This window comes from Pan paniscus, chromosome 13 (assembly GCF_029289425.2).
Source record: "Pan paniscus chromosome 13, NHGRI_mPanPan1-v2.0_pri, whole genome shotgun sequence".
Lineage (NCBI taxonomy): Eukaryota > Metazoa > Chordata > Mammalia > Primates > Hominidae > Pan > Pan paniscus.
The window spans coordinates 105,435,924-105,449,526 of record NC_073262.2 but is presented as its reverse complement, the minus strand read 5'-3'; the positions used below and the strand labels follow the sequence as shown (position 1 = coordinate 105,449,526).

At 40.6% G+C, this 13,603-nt stretch overlaps 1 protein-coding gene across 23 annotated transcripts in view; it reads left to right on the top strand.

Annotated features, from left to right (window-relative positions):
* The window catches only part of ICA1L (islet cell autoantigen 1 like), a 68,707-nt gene that overhangs the window by 25,572 nt on the left and 29,532 nt on the right, over positions 1-13,603 (top strand). For all 23 annotated transcript variants that reach the window (XM_034954830.3, XM_055108989.1, XM_034954826.2 and 20 more), the window contains 4 exons: positions 1,984-2,109; positions 3,527-3,625; positions 4,702-4,784; positions 7,703-7,746. In XM_034954830.3, coding sequence (XP_034810721.1) covers positions 1,984-2,109; positions 3,527-3,625; positions 4,702-4,784; positions 7,703-7,746 — 352 coding nt within the window. The remainder of the gene's footprint in view (positions 1-1,983; positions 2,110-3,526; positions 3,626-4,701; positions 4,785-7,702; positions 7,747-13,603) is intronic.

Sequence of the window (13,603 nt, the reverse complement as noted above, 5' to 3'; positions counted from 1 at the left end):
TCCTGGAGTGGCATCTTCACACCATCTACCTTTTTTATTAATTTTTTAATCTGTCTCATGATAGATCTAAATTACTTCTTAAATGTTGCTTGCTTGGACTTTTGAGATTCGTTTGCAGGAAGAAAATAGTTTATTACAGAGGGACAAAAGGAATTTAAGTAAAAATTCATGTAAAATGATTGTTAATTATAAGGAAATATGAAGGTTATCAAAATTTTTATTCTGTCACAATACAAAGTTTGGCCACAGACTTCCTAAGCAACTATGTATGAACATATGTTTTTGCTAAATAAACTCCTTATTATAAATTATAGCCCCTAATTATACTATACATAAATAACAAAATTCATTTTATCATTCATTTCATAAATAGAGAACCCATAATAGAAATCATAATATTTAATACTGATGGAGCCTGACTCTGGGCCAGCTATTAAGTGGTTTGCCTCATTGATTACACACAACAGCCCTATGAAGTAGGTGAATACATGGCCTTAGGCCACAACTACCTCGTATTCCATCCCTTTTACAATCTTTGACAGTGAGAATACAGTCCAAGGGAGTGATTGAACAACATTGCGAATGCACTAAATGCCACTTCATTGAACACTTTAAAATTGCTAATTGTATGTTATGCAACTTTCACCTCAATTTTTAAAAGAAGAATAATGTATTAGTCTATTTTCATGCTGCTGATAAAGACATACCCAAGACTGGGAAGATGAAGAGATTTAATAGACTTACAGTTCCACGTGGCTGGGGAGGCCTCACAATCATTGTAGAAGGCAAGGAGGAACAAGTCATATCTTACATGGATGGTGGCAGGCAAAAAGAGCTTGTGTAGGGAAACTCTCCATTTTAAAACCATCAGATCTCGTGAGACTTATTCACTATCACAAGAACAGCATGGGAAAGACCTGCCCCTATGATTCAGTTATCGCTCACTGGGTCCCTCACATAACATGTGGGAATTCAAGATGAGATTTGAGCAGGGAAACAGCCAAACCACATCAAATACAATCCAAGTCCCTATCTGGACCCTAAAAACCCTGCATGGCCTGATCCCTGGTCCCTCCACAACCACGTTGTACTTGCTTCCTACACTCCAGGAAGAATGTGCTCTACCTCCTTGCTTCTTGTTGTTCTAACATGATAAGGTCTTCACCCCCTCCCACTCTCAGGACCTTTGTCCTTGCTTGTCCCTAGTTCTGGAATGCTCTCCCCAGGGTCTTAGCGTAGCCTGCTCATCATCTTTCTGTCCCAGTTCAAACATCATGCATGATCTCACCAAGGACTTCCATGTCATCCTTCACTCATTTCTGTTTACTTATTTGCTACCTTTGCAACTATATATTTATTTACTTCTTTTTTTTCCTGTGCCTCCCTACCCAAGGATGGTGGGGAAGAACATTGTTTTGTTCACCACAATATCTCAGTGCCTAGAACAATGCCTTGCATATAATAGGTGCCTTATATTTGTTGAATAAATTAATATATTAAAAGGTTGAGTATTCACACTACCTGATGGCATGACTCACCATTTATTCAAGAAATATAATAGGCCTCTACTGGAATTTATAAATATCTGCATGATTCAGAAATATTATTAATGTTTCTCAGTGCTTTAACGAGGTATCCTTTTCATTTATTCTTCTGCTCTTAGCTAAGTGCTATCCATGAATAATTTTAGAAGTTTCTTTTTATTTGGAATACTTTTTAAAAAACTATTTGCTTTCCATCTATTATCTCATACTTTCTCAGCATAAAGATATCTTCTGGAAAGAATCTCCTACAATTACTAACAGTAGCAAAATCTTCATCATTACTCATGAAATATTAATGATACAGGGAAAAGAAATTAGTCTTTATTATAATTTATTTCTGAAAATATTTATTATGAACCCGTATACTATATTTATGTCTGTAATAACATACTATATTTATACTATATATCTGTAATAAAAATTAGCATTTTTATTGCAGGTACAGATGCAAGTGAGAAATAGCAAAGCTTCTTTTGACAAGTTAAAGATGGATGTTTGTCAGAAAGTGGATTTACTTGGAGCTAGTCGCTGCAATATGCTATCTCATTCGCTCACTACCTACCAGGTACCCACCTCCATGGTCAGCATATCCTTGCAGTAAAGATGAGTGGTGAGATTTCTTTTTAAAAGTTGTCTAAAGGGTGTAAAAATTTATGTATGATTAGATTCCTTTGACTTTGCTATAATTGCTTTATTGAGGTTATGAAAGTCAGAGAGTCAAAAAGTTCTGAAAAAGACCTTAGAGACTGTTTACTTCTGTAGCTCTTCTCTTTGGTGTCAAAGGAGAGAGAGAGACTTAGGGACCATTTGAGGTTGAAGAGGGGAATGTTGAAGCGGCAAAATTTAAGGCCCATTTGCCCTAGTTTAACCAGAGCTGTTCCACTTCTAGGTTTGAAGTTCTACATACAATTTCATCTGAAGCAAAGATTCTGTGCCCTCAAAAGTTTAAAACCTTTTCTGTCATTTTATGGATGAGGAAAGTGACACCTATGAGAATTAAAGTGAACGGCAATGTTGGCTTAGAAACCAAAGTTTTCTATTTCTAAGTTATATGTTCTTTTCATTCTGTCAAGTTGCCATCCCATACCACTTTAACCTCAGAAGTCTCACTTGTGCTTATAGTACCACAAATCACATATAAGTAACACACAATGAATAAGTTAGATATTAATAAGTAGCAGCTATTGATTTTTACATATATTTTTCAATGGAAAAAATTGAATAAACTGTACTTACATAAGAAAAGAGTAATAAACTACAGGAAATGGACATTCACTCCTGCTTTTAGGGAGTCTGCCTATTTCAGTTCAGTACTGTGGGATTCAGGAATGGAGAAAGGATGCACTTGAAAATAACAGTGTGTGATATCTGTTTAGCATCTTGCCTGAAACACAATAGCTATGAGTTCAGTTTTCCTTTATTCTCTCCATTCATCCTCCTCACTTTAATCAGGAACCTTGAAGCAGCAAGAAAAATGTCCAATTACTTGAGTTAGCTTGAGAACAAATTTTTTGGCAAATCTTTCTTGAACTCTAGATGAAAGGCCAGATTTAGTGGTAAATGTAATTTTTCTCCAATTAAAAAGTTTTATATATTCCCATCAACATAAAGATTACACATATGTTCCTCCTTTAACAGAGATTGGTATTTTTGTGCTTTTAACATTTCTCTTTTTGATATCTCAGATGTTCTGATCCCTAAGTTTTCATTCTCTTAGCTGCAGTCACTCTCTGGGTGGCTCCAGTGTGCATTCCTGTGCTGTTTATACAGTTAACTCCCACACGTGCAGACACAGATGCCGATTCTTTTGCACAAGTACTATTTGCAGTGCTTTATGGTTCCCTAAACTTGGAAAATTGAATTTAGTTCCTGCTTCTTATTTTTTGGCAACTGTTCATCTACTAAACTAGTAAGGAAATATAGCACTTAAAAAATCATGGGGGGGAAGCAGAACTGTAGTGTCACCTTTTCTTTTTTTGCAGAGAACACTGCTTGGATTCTGGGAGAAAACAGCTCGAATGATGTCCCAAATTCATGAAGCTTGTATTGGCTTTCATCCGTATGATTTTGTAGCTCTCAAGGTACATTGCGTTCCATGTTCTCTTGTTTAGATGTATTACACTTCATTTGGGTGATAACATTGAAACTTTTTTTTTTTTTAACCAAGGTTAATTTAAAATTTACAAAACATTGAGAAACATTTTCCTTCAGCCAAGGGTCAGCACTTTCCTAATTGCAAATGTTGCCAGCAACACTGAAATACATAGGAATACTGCTGGCAGGCCCAAGATACTAGTAGGACAGGGAAAAAGAGGGAGAAAGTAAAAAGAAAATTTAAATGCAAAGGAGATAAGAAAAGGCTATGCAAAGGAAAATCTTAAGAGGAACAAGTAATGGAAAGTGGTCATGTGCTCTTAAAAATGACCAGATTACCTACCTGACAGTATTAGAAGTTAGAGAAAAACTTTGTTTTACTTTTACACTGATGTCATGGATATGGTTCATGATAACCAACATTATGCCAGGTTTCAGTACCTTTTAACTTACCATTCATTCTGCCATATTTTCAGTAAAGCTTGAAAGTGTTGCTGGCTGGTTTGTTCAAGCTGGATGTGGTATTTGTGATAGGCTCATATCTTGCATATTTCTGGGGTTTAGGATGGATGTTAAAGTCATGTTCTGACATGGCATCTTCCAGCACCAAAGATAGCCTTGAATTAGGTTGTTTTTTGTTTTGTTTTTACTTTTAATATAATAAATGCTTCGCTGTATGGCATACTGTGTATTTAGGCAAATTTTATATCCAATTTCTGCTCAGAATCAAAATTGAAAATCTTTAGCTGTATTTAGAGCATTGTGATACAGACTAGAAACACAGTTTAAGTCTTCTTTAGGCCTATTACTAAGTTGTTAAACTAATCTGTGGCTACCCCACATCACAATATGTGCAGTTTGCACAGGCAGCCAGGAGAAACAAGTGTATGAAGCTCAGTAGCTCAGTTCAGATTACATTAGCATACATGTCCTATATCTTTCACTCTCTAGTTCAGAACTTCCTATTTCATATGGTTCTTTAGAATTTATATTCTCATTTTCTTTGCAGAGAAGAAGAAACAGATTCTTTCTATATACTTAACATTGACTTTCTTATCTTTAGCAACTACAAGACACTCCAAGCAAGCTTAGTGAAGACAATAAAGATGAACAAATAGGCGGTTTTCTTACTGAACAGCTCAATAAGTAAGCAGGCATAAGTCATCTGTGTCATGTTATAGAAGTCCTGGATACCATCATATGATATATGTGGAAAGAATTGTTTCTTCTCTTACTGAATATTTATTCCTATGTCATTTTTCCAGTCAACACTAAACATTTGTATCATAGTCTGTTTTGTGTTGCTATAACAGGATACCTGAGACAGGGTAATTTATCAAGTAAAAAAGTTTAGCTCATGGTTCTGCTGGCTGGGAAGTTCAAGAGCATGGCCCTGGTTTCTGGTGAGGGCTTTAGTGCTGCTTCATAACATGGCAGAAAAGGTCAAAGGGGAAGCAGACCTGTGTGAAGAGGCAAAATCAAGGGGCGTGCTGGCTGTATAACAACCCATTCAGAAGCATTCCTGAGAGAACTAATCCAATCTCATGAGAGTGAGAACTCACTCATTACCATGAAAAAGGCACCAAACCATTCATGAGAGATCTGCCCCAATGACCCAAACACCTCCTACTAGGTCTCCACCTCCCAATACTCCCACGTTGAGGGTGGGGTCAAATTTCAACAAGAGTTTTGATGAGGAGAAATTCAGATCTTAGCAATTTGTTTTGAAACCTTATATATATTTTTCCATTTTTTTCTTAATATCCACATCCTACACAAATTTTTTCCATTTTTTAACATAGCAGGCAAAGGATATGACAGAAGTATCAAACTGATTGGGGTGATTAAGAGTCTGTCATTTGGGATAGAGCCTTGTATTAAGAGCCACAAGTACCTCTAGTGACTCTTGAAATGGGTAGCTAGAGAGAAGAAAGGGACAGGTACCAGCAGCTGTGAAATAAACTATTAGAAATCTGTTTCCAGAATAACACACATAGGACTGGGACTGGTTACCTGAAAATACGGGCTGTTGCCGTGTACATCCTTCATGCCCCATTTCCCTTTTATTATATTATTGTCCCTTTGTTTTTCTTTCAAAGCTGCTATTTAATTCTCATTTTAACCAGATTCAATATATTAACGAACTCAGAAATAAGGGCCAAACAGTGATAAACCATATACTGTTGAGTAGAAGGTGATCCTGAGAGAGTGGTTTGTTATAAAGCCCAATGCGCCTTGGAGTTTGCCTCTTGGCACATGTCCGCTTCCCCTTTGACCTTCTCTACCATGTTATGATGCAGCACTAAAGCCCTTGCCAGAAGCCAAGGCCATGATCTTGAACTTCCCAACCTGCAGAACTAAATGAACCTCTTTTCTTTATAAATTACTTAGTCTCAGGTATTCTCTTATAGCAACACAAAATGAACTAAGACACAAATGTAGTATAAGACATTTTCCCATCTTCTCTATGAGGAAATCCAAACCAATTTTTTTTGCTAACTTGAATGTATGTTTTAAGATAAACATTGATAAAATGTCTGGTTATAAATTAAATTTGTGAATTTATATATTGACTTTTTTTTTTTTTTTTGACAGAGTCTCACTCTTTTTCTCCAGGCTGGAGTGCAGTGGCACAATCTCAGCTCACTGCCACCTCCCCCTCCCAGGTTCAAGTGATTCTCCTGCCTCAGCCTCCTGAGTAGCTGGGATTACAGGCATGCACTACTAAGCCCAGCTAGTTTCTGTATTTTTTAGTAGAGATGGAGTTTCACTATGTTGGCCAGGCTGGTCTCGAACTCCTGACCTCAAGTGATCTGCCCACTTCAGCCTCCCAAAGTGCTGGGATTACAGGAGTGAGCCATCACGCCTGGCCTATATTGACATTTAAAATCATATGTTATATGAACTATATTAATTTAGTAAAATGTTTCCATTCTCACATTTCATAAGAGTTTTATTCAAAATCTTCTCATGTATCTTTAGCATTATGAGAGCTACTTTCCAAGTTAACTAACTAATAGATGGCCAAGCTCTTCACCTTCTCTTCCATCCAAGTTGTTTAAAAAAACATAATACTGTTAGGGAAAATTTCATTTCAGGTCATGAATATTTATTTGCTCTGTAGGTTTATTTGTATAGTATTTACAAGTAAATACTGTATAGATTTTTAAGTATCTTTAAAGATTTATTAAAAACAACTTTCAATACTAGCAACTGTGAGGTCATGCCCCAGGTGTAGTGACTATGTCTGTGTTCAATTTCTTTTTTTTTTTTGTTTGAGACGGAGTCTTGCCCTGTCACCCAGGCTAGAGTGCAGTGGCATGATCTCGGCTCACTGCAACCTCCACCTCCCAGGTTCAAGTGATTCTCCTGCCTCAGCCTCCTGGGTAGCTGGGATTACAGGCACATGCCACCACGCCCAGCTAATTTTTGTATTTTTGGTAGAGACAGGGTTTCACCACGTTGGTCAGGCTGGTCTCGAATTCCTGACCTCGTGATCTGCCTGTCTCAGCCTCCGAAAGTGCTGGGATTACAGGCGTGAGCCACCGCACCCGGCCCTATTTCTTTGTCTTAACTTTTTGTCTATTATATCAGATAGATGCTATAAATATCCAAAATTAGTATTGATTAAGGATATTTTAGGCTAACGTGTCTTGCAAACATCACTTCGTTGTTCAAAATAGGGTACTCCATCTTTTCTGGAGTTCTTCATTCCCTTGATTGAGTTCACAAGTGTTCTTAAAACCTTTCAAGGCTTGAAAATGAAACTTCTTACTCTATGGTTTTGATGGTGAAGGTTCTTGAAGATTGAGTACTGAGCATGATGCCTGGTGCTTTGTAGATACTCAGTAAATGTTTATTGAAGGAATAAGGGGTGAAAGGTCTGTATAGATCTATAAAAGAAGTAGGAAATTCACCAGATATAGATTTTAGGGGATCTAGTGGACAATGATTTTATGTTTCCTGAGTAGAAAATTTTTTTAACCATATAAAACTGTTTGGGGAATATGAATCACAAGTGTATTATAACAAAAAACCTACATTTTTTTTTGTTTTTACTTCAGGCTAGTTTTGTCTGATGAGGAAGCAAGCTTTGAGAGTGAACAAGGTAAGATGGTAAATTTATTACTTTGAAATGGTCACATTTTAAATGTCAAAATAGTTTATCACAGCCTTTTTTTTTTGAGACAGTCTTGCTCTGTCCCCCAGGCTGGAGTGCAGTTGTGCGATCTTGGCTCACTGCAAGCTCTGCCTCCCAGGTTCATGCCATTCTCCTGCCTCAGCCTCCTGAGTAGCTGGGACTACAGGTGCCTGCCACCATGCCCAGCTAATTTTTTTTTGTATTTTTAGTAGAGACAGGGTTTCACTGTAGTAGCCAGGATGGTCTCAATCTCCTGACCTTGTGATCCGATCCGCCCACCTTGGCCTCTCAAACTGCTGGGAATACAGGTGTGAGCCACCGCGCCCAGCCTCCATCAACTTTTGTTCTGTCTGGGCAAGTCTGTTTCTCCTTCATTTTTTATCAGGCAAAATTCACCCCCGATATTTCACGTAGGTTCTTTTCTATTTTCCCTAAGTGTCGGCTGGTCTGAGAAATAAAGGGACAGAGTACAAAAGAGAGAAATTTTAAAGCTGGGCTTCTGGGGGAAACATCACATGTCAGCAGCTTCCGTGATGCCCCACAAGCCGCAAAACCAGCAAGTTTTTATTAGTGATTTTCAAAAGGGGAGGGAGTGTACAAATAGGGTGTGGGTCACAGAGATCACATACTTCACAAGGTAATAAGATATCACAAGGTAAATGGAGGCAGGGTGAGATCACAGGACCACAGGACAGGGGCGAAGTTAAAATTGCTAATGAAGTTTCGGGCAGGCATTGTCATTGATAACATCTTATCAGAGACAGGGTTTGAGAGCAGACAACCGGTCTGACCAAAATTTATTAAGCGGGAATTTCCTCATCCTAATAAACCTGGGAGCGCTACAGGAGACCAGGGCTTATTTCATCCCACAGCTATGACCATAAAAGACAGCTGCCCCCAAAGCAGCCATTTTAGAGGCCACCCTCAAGGACACATTCTCTTTCTCAGGGATGTTCCTTGCTGAGAAAAAGAATCCAGCGATATTTCTCCTATTTGCTTTTGAAAGAAGAGAAATATGGCTCTGTTCTGCCTGCCTCACCAGCAGTCAGAGTTTAAGGTTATCTCTCTTGTTCCCTGGACATTGCTGTTATCCTGTTCTTTTTTCAAGGTATCCAGATTTCATATTGTTCAAACACACATGCTCTACAATTTGTGCAGTTAATGCAATCATCACAGGGTCCTGAGGCGACATACATCCTCCTCAGCTTACGAAGATGACGGGACTAAGAGATTAAAGTATAGACAGGCATAGGAAATCACAAGGGTATTGACTGGTGAAGTGATAAGTGTCCATGAAATCTTCACAGTTTATGTTCAGAGACTGCAGTAAAGACAGGCATAAGAAATTATAAAAGTATTAATTTGGGGAACTAATAAATGTCCATGAAATCTTCTTCTGCCATGGCTTCAGCCGGTCCCTCTGTTCGGGGTCCCTGACTTCCCACAACAATTTTTGGAGGATATTTTCGCTGGATATACTATTCTTGGGTAAAAGTTTTTTTCCTTCAGCAGTTTAAATGTTATCCCACTTTCTCCTGGCCTCTAAGGTTTCCACTGAAAAGTCTACTGCCAGACATTTTGGAGCTTCATTGTATGTGATTTGTTTCTTTTCTTTTGCTGCTTTTAGGATCTTTTCTTTATCATTGACCTTTGGGAGTTTGATTACTAAATGCCTTGAGGTAGTCTTCTTTGGGTTAAATCTGCTTGGTATTCTATAACCTTCCTGTACTTGGATAGTGGTATCTTTCTCTAGGTTTGGGAAATTCTCTGTTATTACCCCCTTTGAATAAACTTTCTACCCCATCTCTTTCTCTACCTCCTCTTTAAGGCCAATAACTCTTATATTTGCCCTTCTGAGGCTATCTTCTAGATCCTGTAGGCATGCTTCATCGTTTTTTATTCTTTTTTCATTTTTGTTTTTTGAGACAGAATTTCAATCTGTCACCCAGACTCGAGTGCAATGGCACAATCTTGGCACACTGCAACCTCTGCCTCCTGGGTTCAAATGATTCTCCTGCCTCAGGCGTCTGCCACCACGCCCAGCTAATTTTTTTTTTTTGAGATGGAGTTTCACTCTTGTTGCCCAGGCTGGAGTGCAGTGGCACCATCTTGGCTCACGGCAACCTCCGCCTCCCAGGTTCAAACGATTCTCCCCTGCCTCAGCCTCCCGAATAACTGGGATTACAGGCATGCACTACCATGCCCGGTTAATTTTGTATTTTTAGTAGAGACAGGGTTTCTCCATGCTGCGCAGGCTAGTCTTGAACTCCTGACCTCAGGTGATCCACCCGCTTCGCCTCTCGAAGTACTGGGATTACAGGCGTGAGGTACTGCACCTGGCCTATTCTCTTTTCTTTTGTCTCCTCTGACTGTATTTTCAGATAACCGGTCTTCAAACTCACTGATTCTTTCTTCTGCTTGATCAATACTCCTGTTGACTCTGATGCATTCTTCACTATATCAATTGAATTTTTCAACTCTGGAATTTCTGCTTGATTTTTAAAAGTTATTTTAACCTCTTTGTTAAGTTTACCTGATAGGATTCTGAATTCCTTCTCTGTGTTATCTTGAATTTCACTGAGCTTCCTCAAAACAGCTATTTTGAATTCTCTCTCTGAAAGGTCACATATCTCTGTCACTTCAGGATTGGTCACTAGTACACTATTTAGTTTGTTTGGTGAGGTCATGCTTTCTTGTATGGTCTTGATGCTTGTGGATGTTTGTTAATGTCTGGGCATTGAAGAGTTACGTATTTATTATAGTCTTTGTAGTCTGGGCTTGTTTGTACCTGTCCTTCTTGGGAAAGTTTTCCAAGTATTCAAAGAACATTGAGTTGTTGTCATCTAAATCTTTGGTCATTGTAGCTGTATCTGCATTGGCAGGGGCACCCCAAGCCCAGTAATGCTGTGGCTCTTGCACAATTGTAGAGATACTGCCGTGGTGGTCTTGGGTAAGATCTGGGAGAATTCCCTGTATTACCAGGCAGAGACTCTTGTTCTTTTCCCTTACTTCCCCCCAAACACATGGAGTTTCTCCAAAGCCCGCAAAATACTGGGTCTCAGCCTGGGCCTCCTGTTACCACTGCCTGGCTACTGCCAATATTCACTCAAGGCCCAAGGGCTCTACCATCAGCAGGAAACAAATCCAGCCTGGCTTGTGTCGTTCTCTTCAGGGTGGCAAGCTACTCCCCAGCCTAGAGCAGATCCCAGAATGCCATCTGGGAGCCAGGGCCTAGAGTCAGGAACCTTAGGAATCTACTTGGTTCTCGATTCTACACCAGCTGAGCTGGCACCCAAGCTGTAAGACAAAATCCTTCCCACTCTTCCCTCTTTTTTCCTCATGCGGAAGGAGTCTCTCCCTGCAGCAGGTACTGCCTGGCTATTGCTGATACTCACCCAAGGCCCAAAGGCTCTTCAGTCAGCTTGTGGTGAATGCTGCCATTTTTAGGACTCTCCCTTCAAGGTAGTGGGCTCCTCTTTAGCCCAGGGCAGGTCCAGAAATGCCATCCAGAAGCCAAGGGCTAGAACTGACTACCCCAGGTGACTTCTTGGTTCTCTACCCCACTGTGGCCAAGCTGGTGCCCAAGCTGCAATAAAAAGTTCCTTTACTCTTTCCTCTCCTTACCTCAGGCAGAGGAAGTCTCTCCCTGTGGGCACCATAGCTTAGAATGCACTGGGTCACACCTGAAGCCGGCACAGCCCTGGGTCTTACCCAAGTCCCATGGTGAGTACTGCCTGGGTGCTGCTGATGTTTATTCAGGGCCCAGGGTCTCTTAGTCATCAGATGATAAATCCTTCCAGGACTGGGTCCTTCCCTTTAGGGCAGTGCATTCCCTTCTGGCCCTGGGTATGTCTAAAAATGTGATCTGGGAGCTAGGGCTTGGAATGAGGGCCTTGGGACTCTACCTTGTCCCCTATCCTACTGTGGCTGAGTTGGTATCCAAGTTGCAAGACAAAGTCCCCTTTACTCTCCTTTCTCCTCTCCTCAAGCGGAAAGGAGTTTCTCCTGGAGCTGTAAGCTGCACTGCCTGGGATTGGAGGAGGGGTGATGTAAGCACTTCCTTGGCTGGCTGGCTGGCTGGTATCTCACTAGGTCACATGTACCCTAACTCCACTGGCTCCAAGCCCAGCACAACACCAGGGCTTGCCCAGGAATTGCAGTACTTGTGGCCTAGACTGCCTTTCAAGTTTATTTGGAACCCCAGAGTGCTTTAGCTTGCCATGGTGGGGCTTGCTGGAACTCAGATTCTGACCAGTGGGATGGGTGGTTCCCCTCTGGCTGGGGCTGGTCTAACTGCCCCCTCTGTGAGTACTGGCTGAATTCTGCCCCATGTTGCTTTCAGCTGTGGCAGGCAGCACTGAGTTCTAATGCAAAGTCCCACAATCACTGCACTCTCCCTCCCACAAGTACAGATTCTCTCTCCACACCATGTGGCCGCTGCCAAGAGATGGCGGAATGGTGGTGTTGGCAATTCAAGACTGTCTTTCCTATCTTCTTCAGTGCCTCTTTCAGTGATACGTAGTTAAAACCAGGTACTGTGATCTCTCACCCGATGTTTGGTTGTTATGAAGGTTCTTTCTTGTATGGATAATTGTTCAATTTGTTGTTCCTGTGGGGTACAGGGGGGAAATGATGGCTGGAGAGTTCTATTAAGCCAGCTTGCCCTGCCTCCTCTCCCCAAAGATAGGTGCTTTTAAACACAAAAGTCCAGTTTATAGGGTTGCATGATTAAGTTTTGAGTTTTCCCTCATACTGAAATTTGTGTTATCTTTAAAAAATAAATACATGTTATATATACAGTCGACATATATTTGAACCACTGTGGTAAGGAAGAGTACAGGCTTTGAAAACAGAAAAATCTGAGTTTGGATCCTGGCTTTTTAAAACATATAATTTATGGCTCTCTCAGTTGTCTCATCTGAAATAGGAGTTATTTATGCCTATCTTACCAGGGACATTAGGGATAGAGGTAATATTGAGAAACTCCATAGCACATAGTAGGTGACCAATAAATAAAAGAAAAAATATTTTCTTTTTTTTTCCTTTTCTTCTTTTTTTTTTTTGAGACAGAGTCTCACTCCTGTCAGCCACGTCGAAGTGCAGTGGTGCAATCATGGCTCACTGCAGCCTTGACTTCCCAGGTTCAGGTGATCCTCCCACCTCAGCCTCCCGAGTAGCTGGGACTATAGGTGTGTGCTACCTCACCCAGCTATTTTTTGTATTTTTTTTGGAGACTGGGTTTCGCCATATTGCCCAGGCTGATCTCAAACTCCTGGGCTCAAAGCAATCCGCCTTCGGAAGGATTTGATAAATCCTTCCAGGACTGGGTCCTTCCCTTTAGGGCAGCGCATTCCCTTCTGGCCCTGGGTATGTCTAAAAATGTGATCTGGGAGCTAGGGCTTGGAATGAGGGCCTTGGGACTCTACCTTGTCCCCTATCCTACTGTGGCTGAGCTGGTATCTAAGTTGCAAGACAAAGTCACCTTTACTCTCCTTTCTCCCCTCCTCAAGCGGAAAGGAGTTTCTCCTGGAGCTGTAAGCTGCACTGCCTGGGATTGGAGGAGGGGTGATGTAAGCACTTCCTTGGCTGGCTGGCTGGCTGGAGCTTTTGGCTCAGCCTCCCGAAGTGCTGGGATTACAGGCGTGAGCCACAGTGCCTGGCCGAGGTATTTTCAAGTACACACATAAATAGATCATACGGATAAAAGAAACAATGTAAGAGACCGTTGTAATCATGAACTCGTATACCTAACCTAGCTTCAAAATGTGTTCAAAAGGTTAATTACATTTGCATATGATCCTATACCCCACAAATACAGAACTTT